Here is an 18722-nt window from a genome sequence, read left to right as displayed (position 1 = left end):
TCTAATATAGTTAGTTAGCCAGAACTGTAAACTATAACGGCTGGAGTGAAAAAAATGTCTAATTAAACAGCCAGAATCCAACTTCCTGCTTTTCAGCTCTATAACTCTGAGCTAGTCAGCAACTTGAAGGGGGGCCACATGGTACATTTCTGTTCAGTGAGTTTGCAATTGATTCTCAGCATTCAGCTCAGATTCAAAAGCAACAGAAATGACCCATGTGGCCCTCCCCTCAAGTCTCTGATTGGTTACTGCCTGGTAACCACGGTAACCATTCAGTGTAAACCAAGAGAGCCGAAAAGCAGGAAGTAGTGATCTGACTGGCATAAATACGCCAATGAAACCACACGCGCATGATAATATGCGTTTTTCAGCCTGAAGTTTTCTTTTCCCAACATGCATTTCTGTTTTTTCTCATTCCCCACAATTCCACTCAGAAGAATTTTAGTAAACTTTTATTTGACCGATTGTCAATACGCAATATAATTACATCACCAGCATACAATGCCTTAAATATATATTTCAGCAAAGTGTATTTCCAAACCCTTGGTTTCCTTGGCGTATCTGCTAAAAAACGCAAATACTGGCGTCTTGTGGCGGCTATAGGCTAGCAAGCGACCCGTGGGAATTGCTATAATGTGTATTCCATTATTTTCAATAGGGCTTAATTTTTTTGCTTATTTACACTCGGCTGTATGTTTTTAAAAACTCACATAAAAATGCCACGTGTGACCTTGCGCTAACCAAACCTATGTTATTACAAGTTAAGACCATACCCACATTAAAGGAATAGTTCAGTGTGAAAATAAAAACTGTGTAAATAGATAGGCTGTGCAAAATAAAAAATGTTTCTAATATAGTTAGACAAAAATGTAATATACAGTATAAAGGCTGGAGTGAACAGATGTCTAATAAAACAGCCAGAATCCAACTTCCTGCTTTTCAGCTCTATAACTCTGAGCTAGTCAGCAACTTGAAGGGGGGCCACATGGTACATTTCTGTTCAGTGAGTTTGCAATTGATCCTCAGCATTCAGCTCAGATTCAAAAGCAACAGATATGACTCATGTGCCCCCCCTCAAGTCTCTGATTGGTTACTGCCTGGTAACCAGGGTAACCAGTCAGTGTAAACCAAGAGAGCTGAAAAGTAGTGTTCTGACTGACATGTTATACATCAAATCACTCCAGCCTTTATACATTACATTTTTGGTTAACTAACTATATTAGAAACATTTTTTTATTTTGCACAGCCTATCTATTTACCCAGTTTTTATTTTTACACTGAACAATTCCTTTAATGGTTGTAGCACACAAAAAACAAATGGTTGGTGTTCACTGTAGGGATGTCACTCATCACTCACACATATGTGCAGATGAAGCTCCTGACAATGTGGAAAAAACAAAGGGCATATTAGGCAGAGTGGCACTTTTACACTGGTGGAGAAAAAGACATGTGGCATTTGCCACTCTGGAAGGAATCAGCTACCTGAAATGAGTAACTATCTCTTTTCTGCTACACTGTTCAGCTTCATGTTTATGGCAAACTTAACTGTAGAAGAACTGTCCCACATTTTAGCCAATATTGAAATGCCCAAATCTACCCATGCCAACTTCTTCTGACAGTAACGGAAACAGCCTGCACTATAAATACAGGTGGTTATTGATCAATATGCCCTAATGTTTTCAAGCTAAAAACCTCAGGGCGTTTTTTGTTTCACATGAAATACAACGATAGAGAAAAAAAAACGTATACCGCTAGCCTCAGTCAGCTGGTGCAGTATACAGCTGTAAATAATGGAAAAGTGACTCCCAACAATGTCAGAGAGACCCTCCAACCAGAGGGACAGTGAGACCCATTAACTAAAAACATTTGCCCTTTTAAGGAACAGTTCAGTGTAAAAAAAAAAAAAAAAAAAAAAATGCAGGAAGTACTGTTCTGGCTATTATGTCATATTATGATATCCAGTCACTCCAGCCTTTATAGATTATATTTTTGGCTAACACTATATCAGAAACATTTTTTTTCTTTCGCACAACCTTTTTACCCAGTTTTTATTTTTATTCTGAACAATTCCTGACAACAACTGACATAGTGACTGCCACTAACTAATGGCAGTCATTCACAGCAGCTAACGTCACAATGATCCATGTCTCTAATGGAGCTGGTTTGGTACGAACTATCAGTACAATACATGTAGGGGCAGATTTATCAAAGGTCGAGGTGAATATTCGAATGAAATAAATTTGAATTTCAAGATATTTTTTGTGAACTTCGACTAGGGAATAGTCCGAATTCGATTCGAAAAAAAAAATAGAAAATTCGATTATTGAAATTTATCATGTAATGTCTCTAACAATTCAACTTCGACCATTTGCGATCTAAAACCTGCCGAATTGCTGTTTTAGCCTATGGGGGACCTCCTAGAACCTATTTGGAGTCAATTGGTGGACTTTGAAAAATCAAAGTTTTTTTTGGTAAAAACTTTGAATCGAATATGCTATTCCTTCGATTTGTACGATTCGAATTCGGCCAAATACAACCTATTCGATTGAAAAACTGACCTATTCGACCAAAAGAAAACCAACTTAATTTTGGTTGGTCTTTTTGAATTCAAATTTTCAACGTTTTTTTCAATTCGAAATGCAACCCTTGATAAATATGCCACTTAATGTCTCACAATGGTCCCAGTAATCTATGGTTCAGCCCCCCCCCACACTAGCACAGTGGGACAATTAGTGTTTGACACAGCAACCCCATTTAAATACTTTACTACTGTATATAGCATACATGCTTTGCCCCAAGAAAATTAGAACACTGCAATCACTAAACCCTTTTATTTCGCAGGCACTTTCACATTTACGGTTCTTGCACCCAAATAGTTTTATCAGCGTACACAGGTAATCCTAAAACCCTTTTCAAATGCTTACATCTAATGCAAAATTACCAATTTCTCGTTGCCACCTATGGGATTGACCAGACCAGCACCGTAGTTCACATCATAGCAATTTGAATGAAAAAGATGGGACATGGCTTCCTACAAGCATATGAATGGTTTTGTGCCTGCTGTTTCTGCAAGCACAGGATCGTACAATATAAGTTTAAATGGCTACTTGCATATTATAACTAAACATGGTCTCTGTGTTCTTGCTGTTTGCAGACCCACTGGTTCATGGAAGGAACTGTTTGGGAAGGGAATATGGATGTCTGTCCAGACTGCCAATATACTATAAGGTGTTCCTCCTTTTTTCAGCAACCTCCATTTGCTCTGCAGAAACATATTAGGTTCAGATGGTGTGCTTCTATTTTAAGTGCACATGCTGTGTGAGGTAGCAATATACTGGGTTCTGCTCTGCAGAAATATGTTGGGTTCAGGCCATGCACTTTTCTATTCTAAGTATGGTGGAAACAGAACAAAGTTGCACCAAACTGAAAGGCCCTTATTTTTTGATGTGTTGAGTGGGACCTTGCCTCTGTAGCCACCCTGTCTTGAGTGGGCCTATAGATAGTTGAAGCATTTAATGCAGAGTCGATTCCCACAACTCCCCAGTCATTTCTTCAAGAATTGTAGGCCCGAGGACATGACCCACCAGACAGACCCAGTGCTGGCTTGTCAGCATTTAGAGTGTAAAAGTTGGGTGCCCAGTAAAATGAAACATGTAGGTAAGTGATATCATAGGAGGCTGGTAGGTTGGGTCTGGGTGCATATACTTGCAATAGAACGGTGTGGGGAAAATGCAGCAATTGATTCAAGGACCAATCTGCTTCTGATAAACATTACACTTTATTTGATATGGTCCAGCTTCTACAATATAATCAATAATAGAATGTGTTTACTACAAAACTGCATCTGGGGTCATTTTTGAGACTGGACGTTTCAATAACATTATCACATATTCAGTGATCCATTACAATGCTTTCTTAACAAATTATCAGGAACAGCTTTAGTGTGACTATTCATTGATTTTTGACTGATACTGTTCTTACAGTATGAATCATTAGCAACTATATCTTAATATAATACTAATGTTATCAACGAATGGGTACCAAAATAACATTTCCATATATATGGATGTGTGCCACAATCATCCGTTGAAAAAAAGTATCCTCTACACATTACAGTGAACCCTATATTGTACAGTGACTCCCAGAAAAAAAGCAAAAAATTGTAGAGTGATCACAAGCATATACATGTATATTAAACACCAAGAAAAATAGTACAGTTACCGAAAGGCCCAACATAGTACAGTGATCACCATAGTATAAAACAAAACAGCATGCTAATAATGAATCTGAGTGAAGAAAACAGCATACCATCACCAAAGATGCATAATTGCATTTAAAGCATACAATTATGCTGTAAATGTTTACGAACTAAGTATGGCTCAATTTATACTCATCACATTTTTATGCATGTACAGTAGGTACTGTATACAGTTAAATGCTAAATTTGGGCACCCATTGACATATTACATATTTAGTTTAAGTGAAAAGTAGGAAACAACTACTGCTGTAATCAGTGTGCTTTATAAAAACATATTACAAATGTTAACTCACAGTTACATTTTAAAGTAATAGTTGCATTTGGAAAAGTTAGGATAACCTTCTACTTGATCAACACTGTTTTTGCAAAATCCTTGAGCCTAATTACCACATGCAGAAATGTCTGAGTAAAACATACACACTTGCACAATCATGACCTGCATGGAAGAGTCATCAGAAGGGAAGGTTCACCTGTGACTTTAGACAACATTCTGAGGTACGCAAAACAGCACTAAGACAAACAAGAGGCCTTTTGGAAATAAGTGATGAAGTAAAAAGTTAACTCTGGCCACAATCAAAAAGGTTAGTTTGGAGAAAAAGAGGAGCAATATGTTAAACGTAGGGTGGATTCATTTTGCTTTGGGGATGTATGGCAGCCAGTGGCACAAGAAACAATCTACATAAAGAGAAAATAACGGATTCCACTAAATTATGAATGCCATTGTGAAACAGTATTTGCTCCTATTTTTTAACATTTGTGAAATAAAATGTATCTGTACATTAAAATATTGTTGATGTCTGCAGTAGTTATTTGCTACTTTTCACATACAAATTTAACTAAACATGTAATTTGGCAAGGGGTACCCAAAATGATTGCTTTCAACTCATATTTGATTTCCCTGATGTGTAAGTGTTATTGCTTACCTTTATGTCCATATAACTTATATTTCAATTACCTTTTCATTTTTCTTTTCACCTTTATTATTCTACAATAAAAAGAAAAGAGTGGATAAATAAGCATCAGTTTTAGAGCAATATCAAAATACCCTTGAACTGAAATTTCTTTTTTTAGCTTGAAGAGAGAATTCTGGAAATTACGCATTTCTAAAAAAGCTAATAGAATCCAGATTGGAACTTATTTATTATTTAAAAAAGCATAATTTAAATCAGATTGGGGACAAACATGAAAGCAATTGAGCAAAAATCAGAATCATATGGTTTTTTCAGCCTCTCTCTCTGAAAATCGCGAATTTTTCTGATTTTTGCCCGAAAAGTTCGAAAGTCGGCTTTTTGGGCTAATTCCAGCGCAGACCACAGAAAATTCCAAATAGGATAGGGACCTCTCCCATTGACTTACAGTAAGGTCCATAAATCTTTGGACAGAGACAATTTTTTTCTAATTTTGGTTCTGTACATTACCACAATGCATTTTAAATCAAACAACTCAGATGCAGTTGAACTGCAGACTTTCAGCTTTAATTCAGTAGGTTTGCAAAAAGATTGCAAAAAAAATGTGAGGAACTAAAGCCTTTTTTTTTTTAACACAATCACTTCATTTCAGGGGCTCAAAAGCAATTGGACAAATTAAAAAACTGAATACACAATGTTCATTTCTAATACTCGGTTGAAAACCCTTTGCTGACAATGACAGCCTGAAGTCTTGAACTCATGGAAATCACCAGATACTTGGGGGGGGGGGGTTTCCTCCTTTTTAATGCTCTGCCAGGGCTTTACTACAGTGGCTTTCAGATGCTGTTTGTTTGTGGGTCTATCTGTCCGAAGTTCAGTCTTCAACAAGTACCCGCACTCCAGCAGTGTCAATTTTGAAGTATGAATAAATATTGACACTTTCACGAAGACTGGAGTGTGGGTCCTTGTAAAGCGGAACAGACCGAAACGTTGACCTAATATCCCCCCACCACCAATGCCTCAATAAAGATTTTTCATCGGTTCCTAAATAACTTTGTCTGCAAGTCACTATATATGGAAATGGAAGGGTAATTTAACCCACGCTGAAAAGGAGGCAATTAAAAGTCTCAGAGATAACAATGACATTATCATAAAGAATGCGGACAAAGGAGGTGATAATGGACTATTCTTATTATAGGATGGAGATTATGTCACAGCTCTCCAATACTGACAATTATGGTAAATTAACATTTGATCCAACTGACAAATTTAAGGGTGAATTAAAAGCCCTTATAGATATGGGAATATCCCAAGGCTGGCTTTCTAAGGAATTGGGAGGGGTTACTTAATACACAAATACCCAGTGTTGCCCGTAATTTACCTAAAATTCATAAACACCCTGAAAGACCACCAGGGCGCCCCATAATTTCTTCCACAGATTCATTGAATGAAAAAATTGCACAATATTTAGACATTCTGTTGCAACCCTGTATTAGTTCTACAAGCAGTTATCTAAAAGATACGACTGATTTTTTAAATGTGGTAGAGAGTATTGATCTGCCTATAGAGAATTTAATAATGGTCACTATGGATGTCCAAAGCTTGTACACATGCATTCCACACACAATGGGGATCGAAGCAGTGCAGAAATTGGTAACACAAAATCCCACATACAAGGGTCCATGCATAGAATATACACTTGAGCTACTTGAATTTGTGCTCCAAAAGAATTATTTCAAGTTCGAAACCAATTTTTACATTCAGCGGACGGGCACCGCAATGGACTCGAAAGTAGCTCCTGTGTATGCTAACGCGTTTATGTGTGCTTATGAGGATCAATATATATATGGACATGAGCTTTTCAAGAAATATGGCAGTTTCTATAGACGCTTTATAGATGACCTGTTTTTCATATGGTCGGCCCCAACAGACTGGAAGGATATATCAATAGCCTCAATGCTCTAAATACACCAGTCAGGTTAACATTAAACTACAGTCTGCAACAGATCAATTTTTTGGATGTTGAAATATACAAGTACAAAGGGAGACTACAAACTTGCATATATACCAAAGCCACAGATAGAAACACGTTGTTGCATTATAGCAGCCATCAACCCAGGCACCTCCTTAATTCTTTACCAAAGTCCCAAATGATAAGGGTGGTCAGAAGACAGTGATCCAGAACAATGCATAGAGGACCTAAAAAAGATGGGGGATAAATTCCTGGAAAGGGGGTACCCTAAACAATTAATTATGGATACAATTAATACGGTCCAAGCACTTGAACACAAGCATTTGTTGCAGAATAAACCACAAGAGACAAGGAGGGATAACAACAATGATCTTTATCACATAAGTAAATACAATCCCCAGAGTAAAGACACTAAGGAAATCATACTTAAATATTGGGAAGTTGTAACCAGGGACGACAGTCTGAGCTCTAAAATCCCCAAAAGGCCTAGATTCAGTTATGCCAGGAACACAAATCTTAAGGAGCATCTGAGTCCATCTGATCCTGTAAAGAAATACATGCTCCCTAATGCACAACATTTTTTAACTCTCTGTCCAGGTGTATACAGGTGTACGGGTTGCGTAACACATTAATTCTGGGGAAAGAATTTAGGCACCCAAGAACGGCAAAAGATATGTCATAAAACAGAGATTAACATGCACCTCAACAGGAGTTATTTACATCATAAAGTGCCCATGTGGGTTAGTCTACTGTGGAAAAACCACTAGACAGTTAAAATACAGTTATATCCTTATAATACACAAAAGCTATGAATATCTTGTAAATTATATCCTTATAAACGGTGAGTTTTGATGTCATCAGTTATAAACGGTGAGTTCTGATGTCATTTGTGTCACATGACTCACTGAAACTTGTGTATTATAATAAATAAAGTACCCCCAGTTGCAAAATATGAGGATATTAGAAGTCACCTCGGAGTTCCATGACCTGTATAAAATGTCGTGACCTGTAAAAAATGTTCCATGACCTGTATATATGGTCGTGAAACTCCTCGGTAACTTATAATATCCTTATATTTTACAAGAGTGGGTACTTTATTCACTATGTATTTCACAGGAGAATATATACATAATAGCAATACAATACTTGATGTGAATGACTCCTGCAATCTGTGAGTAACATGTTTCAAATGTTTCAAGGTAATAATTTTGTTACTAATTAACTGTTTTTAGCAAAAAGACTACTATGTAACAAGTGTCTGGAATATGTTATTATGATTTCACTGGGGAATGTAACACTGACACCTTGTGAACCAAAAAGGTTATGACACATTGGAACACAGAGAAAAAAAAGGACTTTTTGGAAGCAGCATTTTGTATATGGACACATGACGTCATAAGGGCGGGTGGGTATTTAAGCGTTCACATGTATTTACACACCATCCTTGAAAAAGGTCCCCAGGTGGGACCGAAAGGTCGGATCTAATGTTGTGTATTCAATAAAACAACACTTCATTCACTAAGCTAATGGGTGAGTGCTGATCCTTCACACCACTATCTACAATATTGATCGTGCACCCCTAATAAGAAAAGAGTGCGGACACCAGCAACCATTTTGTGTCTGTCTGTCTGTCTCTATGTCTCTATATCTCTATATCTCTATATCTCTATACACACACACACACATACATACATACATACATACAGATAGATAGATAGATAGATAAATACACACACACACACACCCACACACACGTATATATAGTTTCCCCCTCTGAGGCAAATTGGAGAGGCTTCAGATGGGTTTTTTTTGTCTTCCTCTGGATCAATTAGCAGTTAGGCAGATTAAAAAAACAAAAAAAAACTAAAAGGTTGAACTTGATGGACGTGTGTCTTTTTTCAACCTTACTTACTATCTTACTATGTGAGGGATGTTTCACACGATTTTAGTAATTGTCCTACAGTGATTTACATTGCTAGCAAAGGTGTAGAATTTTAGTCATTTTTTTGTCAGGACCTTAATAATTGCAGCAAAATTATCTGTTTATAGATAAACCCCCTCTATAATGTGGTTTGCCTTGTTTATTTCAGGAAATTTAAAAAAAAAATATCTTGTAGGCAATATAAGCAAAATCGAAAGCAGGTCGCTGCCACCTGTGGCAAGTTTCTCAAGTAGGCAAAATATTAAGCACAAGCCCTATTTATCAAACTTGTGTTGAACAAGGGGATCTACTGCTTCTTTAATGCCATTTGGGAAGAAGGAGAAATAATGCCTCTTTAAAGGCATTAGGGAATCTGTTTTAACAAAATCGAATGTTAGAACCTTCCACAATAACGAATTTTGGGTGCCAGGGTCAGTGACCCTAAATTGAAAGCTGTAAGGTGACAAAAGAACAAGAAATAATTCAAAACTATTTAAAATAAAGAACTGAAACTTGATAATATACTAAAATCTTACATAAAGTTGAACTATGCCATTAAAAGCTAAAAATGTATTTCATGAAATGTATTTCAAGCATTAATAGTAATATTTTCTTAGCAGGTAAACTGTCCTGCTTCCTTGGTCTTCTTCCATGCCCCCAATCTATTCCCAGATACATATAGGCACATGCTTCCCCATACTACTATAAATCCATTGCCCCTGCATCTCCAGTTAGGACACTCTACTACATTGGACTTCATTATATTGAGATAAAGTCCATCATGGCTACATAAAGTATATCTCAATGGAAAATTTGCTCTAGGGATCTAAAAACTTGTTTAGAAAGAGGGAGTAATAAACAGTAGCAACCCCCATTTGAAAGCTGGAAAGAGAAAGAAGAAAATGGCAAATAACAACAGAGAGAGAAGATCAGTATAGCAATGGTACAGTGTTATTTTTTTTGGGACAACAAATTGTTGGATACCCCTCCCCATTTGCAATCACAAAAGTGCACTGTAGGAGGCATCATGCTCCACGATGAAGCAGATTTTAACAGTAACAAATGGAAGTTCACTTTTAATAATTAAATACGATTTTGTATGTTGTAGATGGACCTACTCAAGAGTATCTTTTTTTTTTCAACTTTATTAGTTTTCCAGCATTGTAAGTGACAATGCCTCCTCAAAAGTACAGATTAAGGGGTTATTTACTAAAACCAGAATTTTTCTGGTTGGGCGTACTGGGGCAAATTTTTTTTTTTTTTGTGAAATAAAACAACTCAGATGCAGTTAAACTGCAGACTTTCAACTTTAATTCAGTGGGCTGAACAAAAAGTTGCATAAAAATGTAATTTCATTGGACAAATTAAAAAGCTAAAAAATAAAATGTTCTTTTCTAATACTTGGTTGAAAACCCTTTGCTGGCAATGACAGCCTGAAGTCTTGAACGTCACCAGATTCTGGGTTTCCTCCTTTTTAATGCTCTGCCAGGCCTTTACTGCAGCGGCTTTCAGTTGCTGTTTATTTTTGGGCCTTTCTGTCTGAAGTTTAGTCTTCAACAAGTGAAATGCATGCTCAATTGGGTTTAGATCAGGTGACCGACTTGGCCATTCAAGAATATTCCACTTCTTTGCTTTAATAAACTCCTGGGTTGCTTTGGCTGTATGTTTTGTGTCATTATGAAACGTCTTCCAATCAATTTGACAGCATTTAACTGGATTTGAGCAGATAGCATGTCTCTGAACACCTCAGAATTCATTCGGCTGCATCTGTCCTGTGTCACATCATCGATAAACAGTGTCCCAGTGCCACTGGCAGCCATGCTGACCCAAGCCATCACACTGCTTCCGCCATGTTTTATAGAGGATCTAGTATGCTTTGGATCATGAGCTGTCCAATCTAGCCTTTTTATTCTTGATGCTTAGGAGTGCTTAGGAGTGGCTTGCACCTTGCAGTGCACCCTCTGTATTTACTTTCATGTAGTCTTCTCTTTATGGTAGACTTGGATATCGATATGCCTACCTCCTGGAGAGTGTTGTTCACTTGTTTGTCTGTTAAGGGGTTTCTCTTCACAATGGAAATGATTCTGCGATTATCCACCACTGTTGTCTTCTGTGGACGTCCAGGTCTTTTTCAGTTGCTGAGTTCACCAGTGCTTTCTTTCTTTCTCAGGTTGTACTAAACGGTAGATTTTGCCACTACTAATAATGTAGCAATTTCTCGGATGGTTTTTTTTCTGTTTTTGCAGCTTAAGGATGGCTTGTTTCACCTGCATGGAGAGCTCCTTTGACCGCATGTTGTCTGTTCACAGCAAAATCGCCACATACAAGCACCCCCCCCCTCAAATCAACTCCAGGGCCTAATTGATAATGACATAATGAAGGAATTGCCTAAACCTGCCCGTGAAATAGCCTTTGAGTCAATTGTCCAATTACTTTTGAGTCCCTGAAATAAGTGATTGTGCTAAAAAAAAAAAAAAAAAAAAAGGCTTTAGTTCCTCACATTTTTCTGCAATCTTTTTGATCAACCCACTGAATTAAAGCTGAATGTCTGCAGTTCAACTGCATCATTGTGGTAATGTACAGAACCAAAATTAGAAAAAAAGGTGTCTCTGTCCAAAGATTTATGGACCCTAACTGTCCATGTTCTCCATGGTCTGCTTTGGTTTTCCACAAGTTCTCTAATATCACAAAAACCATAAGGATATTTAAGGGCAAAGTCATTAAGGGTAGAAGTCAAATTGGATTAGGGAATTATCCAAACTCAATTCGAAATTTTTAAAAAAATTTGAATTCTATTTTCAAGATTTATCAAAGTCTGGCCCTTTAAGAATTCAAATTCGACTATTGCCACCAAAACCTGCTGAATTCATGTATAAGTTAATGGCAGATGTCCAGTGACCAATTTGAAGATGTCTCAGCCTTCCTGACATTCGAGTTTTTTTTGGAGAAAAAACTCGATTTGAGTTTGGTTGAATTCAAATCGAATTCGAGTTTTCGGGGCAGTAAAATTCATCCGAGATTTACATATTCGATTTTTGAAATAATCTAATTTCGAGTAAACTCAAATTCATGTGAGTTAAAAAAAACAAAACAAAAAAAACATGAATTCAAAATTCGAACCTTGATAAATGTGCCTCCCAGTGTTTTTAATTATAAGCTCCACTGGGGCAGGGGCTGATGTGAATAATGTGTATAATCTCTGTAATTTACTGACGGATGCACTATATGAAAATAGGATGATAACAGATTTATTGTAATTGCTTGTCTTTTAATTTAGTCTCTTACCTGTTCATCCTCCATTCTGACTTCCAATTTGTTTCTTGTTTGCTGGTAACAAAATGCAGAAAATAAAAATAAAGACCAATTGCAGATACTCTTAGAATACCATTGTCTGCATAATATTTAGGGGATTATTTATTAAACTGCGAAAGTTATCTGGTCTGGCTTTTTGGGACAAAACTCAAACCATGTTTTTTTTTTTTAAAACTGAAATTCTTTGAAATGTATTAAAGCCCAATGCTGCAAAAAGCCCAAATCCGAAACTCCACAATCTCAGACCTGCTGAGGTTGTGTATAAGTCAATGACAGAGGTTCCTATCCTAATTGGAAGTTATCTTGGTCTGCGCTGGGTTTTGAAAAACTCAAAAAAAAAATCATACGATTCGGGAAAGAAGCCATAAAAAACATACAAACGATTTTTTGTATGATTTTTTCAGGGTAAATTGGGTATGGGAGTTTGGTTGTTGTTTTTTTATTTAAATAATGAGATAAATTTGGATTTTAGTAAATAACCCCCTAAAAAGTTAATTTGCTGCCCCTTAAACAACAATGCTGTCATAAATTACAGTATATCTTATTTACATATTCTCGGGACATGGTAGACTATCTACTCCCTTCCAGAAAGGGAATCAAGAGTTGACCCCAGAAAGACATACAGTACTTCTGCATTAATTAAAGGGTTGCCTTATCTTAACATTAATTTCCAATAGCTTTATATAACCTAAAAACACACACATTTTTACATCATTTAAACCATATACACACTGTGGCCCCCAAGCATTTCATGACAGACCTAGTGGTAACCTCTCAATCATTCTGCGCTGTAAGACACAGTCCCTCCTCTTCAGACAGTCATGCTTTATATAGTATGGGACCCCACTGCAAATGAGTTTCCAAGGATGCACTACTTTCCTCTATTTACATACCCCTTTTGCACACCTTTTCCAGTTAGTACCGCAGATTTTTATAGTGCTGCTATTTAAGGTATTTAGCTACAATAAGGCTCATTTAAAAACACTTCCAGAATAGCTGCTTGCAAAAATGGACACAAAGTTCTGTGTGTATCAATGCCATTCGTAAATGCTACTTGCGCCTAAATACTCTCCTTGTACTTCCCTGTACTAAGCCTATGACTAAGTGTTTGTAACACGAAAAACGTGGCTGTGAACACAATAAATCTTTTTTACTCTGCTTGAACAACCTGGTGGAAGATTGCCTTTATTCTGAGTGCCTGCTCCACTGATATTTTCGGTTCTTCTCTGTACGTATGCTGAGAGCCAATGTGCCCATCCAGCCTTTTTTGATGAATAGCACACAAGTGTGTCTACGGACGCTAGGAATCCTAAAATTACCCTTGACTTGTGGGAATGCCAGAGTTCCCATAGCAATTGCTGCAACTTACTTGCTCCAAGCAAACCACATGCGAATGCAACTATTAACAATGGTTGCAACACCATTGCCACAGTCAAAATGCTCAAGTTGCACCCCTTTCATTGCAATGTGCAGGTTATAACTAGAATGCATCTGGATTGATTTGAATGCATTAGGAGCAATTGCAATGTGCTCAACTCAGCTTGTGGCTGCAATACCAATGACTTGCTGCATTTTGGGGAAAATACATAGTGAAATGCATCCATGAATGTAACTTTGCATACTATGCTTTATTCGTAAATGAAAAATATAATTTTTATCTATTCATGCTACTTATTTAACTCTTTTTCACCATTCTCGATGTACTGTTTGTACCAGTGATGAGGCAGCAGCCATTTTCTCAGATTGTCTATGAAGATTATCATTCATCCAGGTCATAATATACAGTATCTTGTAGAAATAAGTCTAAAGTAATTTTTGCTTCACCACTCGGGCGAGTGTAGGAAATTCTCCGGTCTGTGATTGTACCACCCTTAAGAGTTTAAATGCAGGGAAAGTCCTGCCTGGATTTTCTGTTTTTTAAGTTATTTGTACATGTTATGCTATTGAAAGCAGGGTTTGCCTGACCCTTATTATTCTCTGCCCTGATGGCTAAGACTTGATACAATGTAAGATAAAACCAGCTTAACAGACCTGTCTTTGCTGTGGAACCAAGACTTTTCACAAGTGAAAAGGCAAGTAACAAAATGCCTTTCGGTTAAGGAAAAACATAGTTGTATAATGATCACATGAATAAATGTAAATCGCAGGGTTCAATAAGGGAAGTTTGAAAGGTACTGCTGGCAATTGGTGTCAAGTTTCTATACTCCATAAAACCCCAAATATAAAGAGTGAACATAAAACCCCAAATATAAAGAGCGAACAGGAAATTGAAACAACTCTTAAAAGTGATCACAGATTGCCTTCTCCTAAATAAAAATTGTGACTTTTGTTTAACTTGTTCATTAATGACTTAGGGGAAGGTATTGCAAGTAATGTATCAGTGTTTTCAGATGATACTAAACTATGCAGCCCAATTAATTACATCCAGGATGCAGCATCCTTGCAACAGGATCTTGACAAACTGGCAATCTGGGCAGCTGAGTGGCTAATGAGATTCAATGTTGATAAATGTAAGTCATGCACCTGGGATGTAAAAATATACATAATCCGTAATGGAAAAGGACCTTGGAGTCCTTGTAGATAATAAACTTGGCTGTAGCAAGCAATGCCAGTCAGCAGTATCAAGGACAAATAAGGTCTTGAGCTGTATTAAAAGGGGCGTTAATTCAAGGCAGGAAGGGGTCATTCTTCCACCATATAGAGCACTGGTAAGGCCCCATCTAGAATAAGCTGTACCGTTTTGGTCCCCAGTGCTCAACCAGGACATTAGTGAGCTAAAGAGGGTACAGAGAAGGGCAACTAAGCTGGTAAAAGGTATGGAAAATCTTAGCTATGACGAAAGACTGGCCAAATTGGGGTTGATCACGCTGGAGAAGAGGTGCTTAAGGGGTGATATGATAACTATGTATAAATACACAAGGGGATCATATAATAATCTCTCTAATGCAGGGGTGTCCAAAACTTTTTGCAAAGAGGGCCAGATTTGGTGAGCTGAAAATGTGTGGGGGCCGACCATTCAGCCTAACATTCTTTGAACCATTAACATAATTTAACTCATTTAAACAAGGAATCGCCTAGCCGTAGCAGTAATATTTGGGCACATTAGTGAAATGATCTGCTGCCTATGTGCTGAAGGTGTTCGCAATAGACTAGGCAAGGGAATTCCTGATTGCACTGTGCTGGCGGGCCGCACTATTGTTAATTTCATGATGGAGGCTGAGGGTCGGTGTAAATTTGAAGACAGGCCACATTTGGCCCCCGGGCCGCACTTTGGACATGCTCGAAAGCTTTGTTTACTAGTAGGTCTTTCCAGCTGACGCAAGGTCACCCATTCCAATTAGAAAAAAGGAGGTTCCATCTAAATATTCGGAAGGGGTTTTCTCCATTGTCGGCTTGGGGGACACAGGATACAGTGGGGTATAGCTGGTATCATTAGGAGGCAGGAACTAGCTCCTCTTCCACTGGCTATACCCCTGCAGGGGAGGAGCCCTATTCAGTTTTAGTTGTGTCCTCAGGAAGTGAGAACGTATTTTTTCTGCATCTTTTTTAAAGTATACTACTGGGGATAGCAGCACACCTACACTGAGTAGGCTGTTGTTCTGACTTCTTTCAACGAAGGATCTGACTTGGGGTCACAGGGTGCCTGTAGCACAGACCATCCAGCCACTTCACTCTCTCCTTCTCTTCACAGAAGGAGAGTGGGCTGGAAAGCCAGTTCCGGCCCGAAAGAGAGAGAGAGCGAGAAGCCACATGAGTGGGATACACCCGAGAGACAGTTTCAAGCAAACTGCAGGCTCCTTAAACGGTATCCTTTCCAAACAGAGGTTACTGAAAAATCAGCAGTGGACGCTCCAGTCTCAAGACTTTCCAGGAACACAGCCCTGCCAGTCCCTGATGCATCCTCCTTCAAGGACCACATGGACAAAAAGATGGAGGGTCTGCTCCGCTCTCTGGTCTCGGCATAGAGCACATCCCTTCGCCCAGTCTTAGCCACAGCCTGGGTAAGCAGAGCTATCCAGCCATGGTCAGGCTCATCACTCCAAGCAATTCTCTCTGGAGCCCCACGCAATGAGCTTTCCCAATGGCCAGCTCAAATTAAAGAGGCAAACAATTACATTTGCGAAGCTTCTCTGGATGCTGCCCAAGTAATCATCAGAACTTCAGCACTGTCGGCAGCGGCCCGTAGGGTACTCTGAATGAAATTGTGGTCAGCAGACCATTAACTTCCATTCCATTCAAGGGTAAGCTACTCTTTGGTCCTGAACTCGACAAAATTATTTGTTAATTGCTACCACAACCAAAGGAACGCACTTCCTTTCGAAGGGGAAAGATTTTTTGTCCCTCCCAGAGCAAAAGTTCAAGACTTTCTCCAACTCAGCAGACTTTCTCAGGCAGAGGGAGCTTTGGAGGTAGACCCAGATCCACCTGGCAAAACCGCAAACCATCCTCCAGACCAGCAGATAAATCCACCTCGGCATGACGGGGTCCCTGGTAACACGGGGATACCACATAGAATTTTCTTCCCTTCCTCCTCGAAGATTTTTCATGTCAAGGCTTCATGTCAGCAAAACGCAAAAGCTTTTCAGGAGGGCATTGCCTCTCTCATCCAGGCACGTGTAGTTACCCCTGTCCCTCCCGGCGAACAATTTAAAGGGATATTAATCAAACCTCTTTGTGGTTCCGGAGGACGGTTCAGTACGCCCAGTCCTAGACCTGAAAGGGCTCAACAAATCCATCCGCCCAGGAAGATTCAAGACTGAATCACTGAAATCCACCATTGCCGCAACGAGCCCAGGTCAATTTCTTGCCTCACTCGACATCAAAGACCCCTACCTACATGTTCCAATTTTCCGCCCGCACCAGAGATTCTTCTGTTTTGCCTTTCAAAACCAACACTACCAATTCACATTGCTTCCCTTCGGTCTGATGTCTGCCCCAAGGGTCTTCACCAAGATCATGGAGACTGTTACGGCAGTAATCAGAAACGCAGGTGTGTCCATAACTCCATACCTGGACAACCTACTAACCAAGGCCCCTAGAGGAAGCCAAACACTCACTCCACACTTACATGACCAAGTTACGAGAACTGGGGTGGTGCATCAATTTGGAAAAGTCTTTTAAGTCTCAGGTGTCGGCTCTCTCAGTTCTATTCCAGAAAAGACTGGCTCTCTTACACGACGTCAAGACATTCCTGCAAGGGGTAGTCCACCTGGCACCCCCAATCCGACCTCCAATGGCTACATGGGACCTCACATTTGGAAGAAGGTAGTTTTGACCTTCCACCTCAATCAGGATATTGCTATTCCAACGTTTTGTCTGTCTTCGGCTAACCCCAAGGAAGTAGCTCTACATTCCTTGGATCTTGTAAGGGCCCTCAAATACTACCTACACAGAGTTCAAAAAATCTGCAAGCTGGACTGATTCATTTTGCCTTCATATAGGTTCAGCAGTCACAAAGTCTTCGATTTCAAGATAGATTAAGCAGACTATTCAGAAAGCTTACTCAGCTCAGGGGCAGACACCACCTGACAGAATCAGGGCTCACTCCACCAGGGGAATGAGTATCTCCTGGGCATTCAGAAATCAGGCTTCAGCGGAACAGCTGTGATAGGCAGCCACGTGGACTTCTATCCACTCTTTCACAAAATTCTACCACTTTGATTCTTTTGCACCTGATACTCACTTTGGCAGGAAGGTATTACAGGCAGCAGTGGTTTCTTCCACTTAGAGCCTCTTCCAGCCCTACTTCGGGGACAGCTTTGGTACATCCCCACTGTATCCTGTGTCCCCCAAGCTGACAATGGAGAAAATGAGATTTTGTGGACTCACCGTTAAATCTCTTTCTCTTCAGTCGATTTGTGGGACACAGGACTTCCCTCCGATTGGAGGCTCATACTTATCCAGTCAGACATGGGTTGGTTATGGCCAGCAATTGTTTCTGTTATAGTGTTTTTAGTTATGAGTTTTTGGGTCCAAGTTTTTTCGGACTTCTTTGGAACAAACTGGAACAAAGCTGTGAAGATTTGGAATTCTCTCCATGAATCAGTAGTACAGGCTGATATATTAGATAGCTTTAAGAAGGGGTTGGATGGCTTTTTAGCAAGAGAGGGAATACAGGGTTATGAAAGATAGCTCATATTACATGTTGATCCAGGGTCTTCTCCCCCCTGAGGCAAATTGGAGAGGTTTTAATGTTTCCCCCCCCCTTCCTCTGGATCATCAGTTAGGCAGGTTAAAGTAGAGTTAAAAGGTTGAACTTGATGGACTTGTCATTTTTCAACCTAACTACTATATTACAATGTGTCAGGATCAGCCCGGGACTTGTGCTCCCTGTGTGCTGCATCTACTCCA

General features: G+C 39.0%; 1 protein-coding gene across 10 annotated transcripts in view; it reads right to left on the bottom strand.

Annotated features, from left to right (window-relative positions):
• Positions 1-18722, bottom strand: part of LOC108719050 — a 48122-nt gene that overhangs the window by 26275 nt on the left and 3125 nt on the right. For 5 of the 10 annotated variants that reach the window (XM_018267651.2, XM_018267647.2, XM_018267648.2 and 2 more), the window contains exons 2-3: positions 12345-12386; positions 5214-5243 (exon numbers count right to left, since the gene is read on the bottom strand). The exons of 1 other annotated variant lie outside the window; for it this stretch is intronic. In XM_018267651.2, coding sequence (XP_018123140.1) covers positions 5214-5243; positions 12345-12386 — 72 coding nt within the window. The remainder of the gene's footprint in view (positions 1-5213; positions 5244-12344; positions 12387-18722) is intronic. 4 more of the 10 variants (XM_018267652.2, XM_018267649.2, XM_018267650.2 and 1 more) reach the window with 2 other exon arrangements.

The sequence above is a fragment of the Xenopus laevis genome, chromosome 6L, assembly GCF_017654675.1.
Source record: "Xenopus laevis strain J_2021 chromosome 6L, Xenopus_laevis_v10.1, whole genome shotgun sequence".
Lineage (NCBI taxonomy): Eukaryota > Metazoa > Chordata > Amphibia > Anura > Pipidae > Xenopus > Xenopus laevis.
The sequence above is the reverse complement of the archived record's forward strand: the minus strand, read 5'-3'. Positions and strand labels throughout refer to the sequence as shown.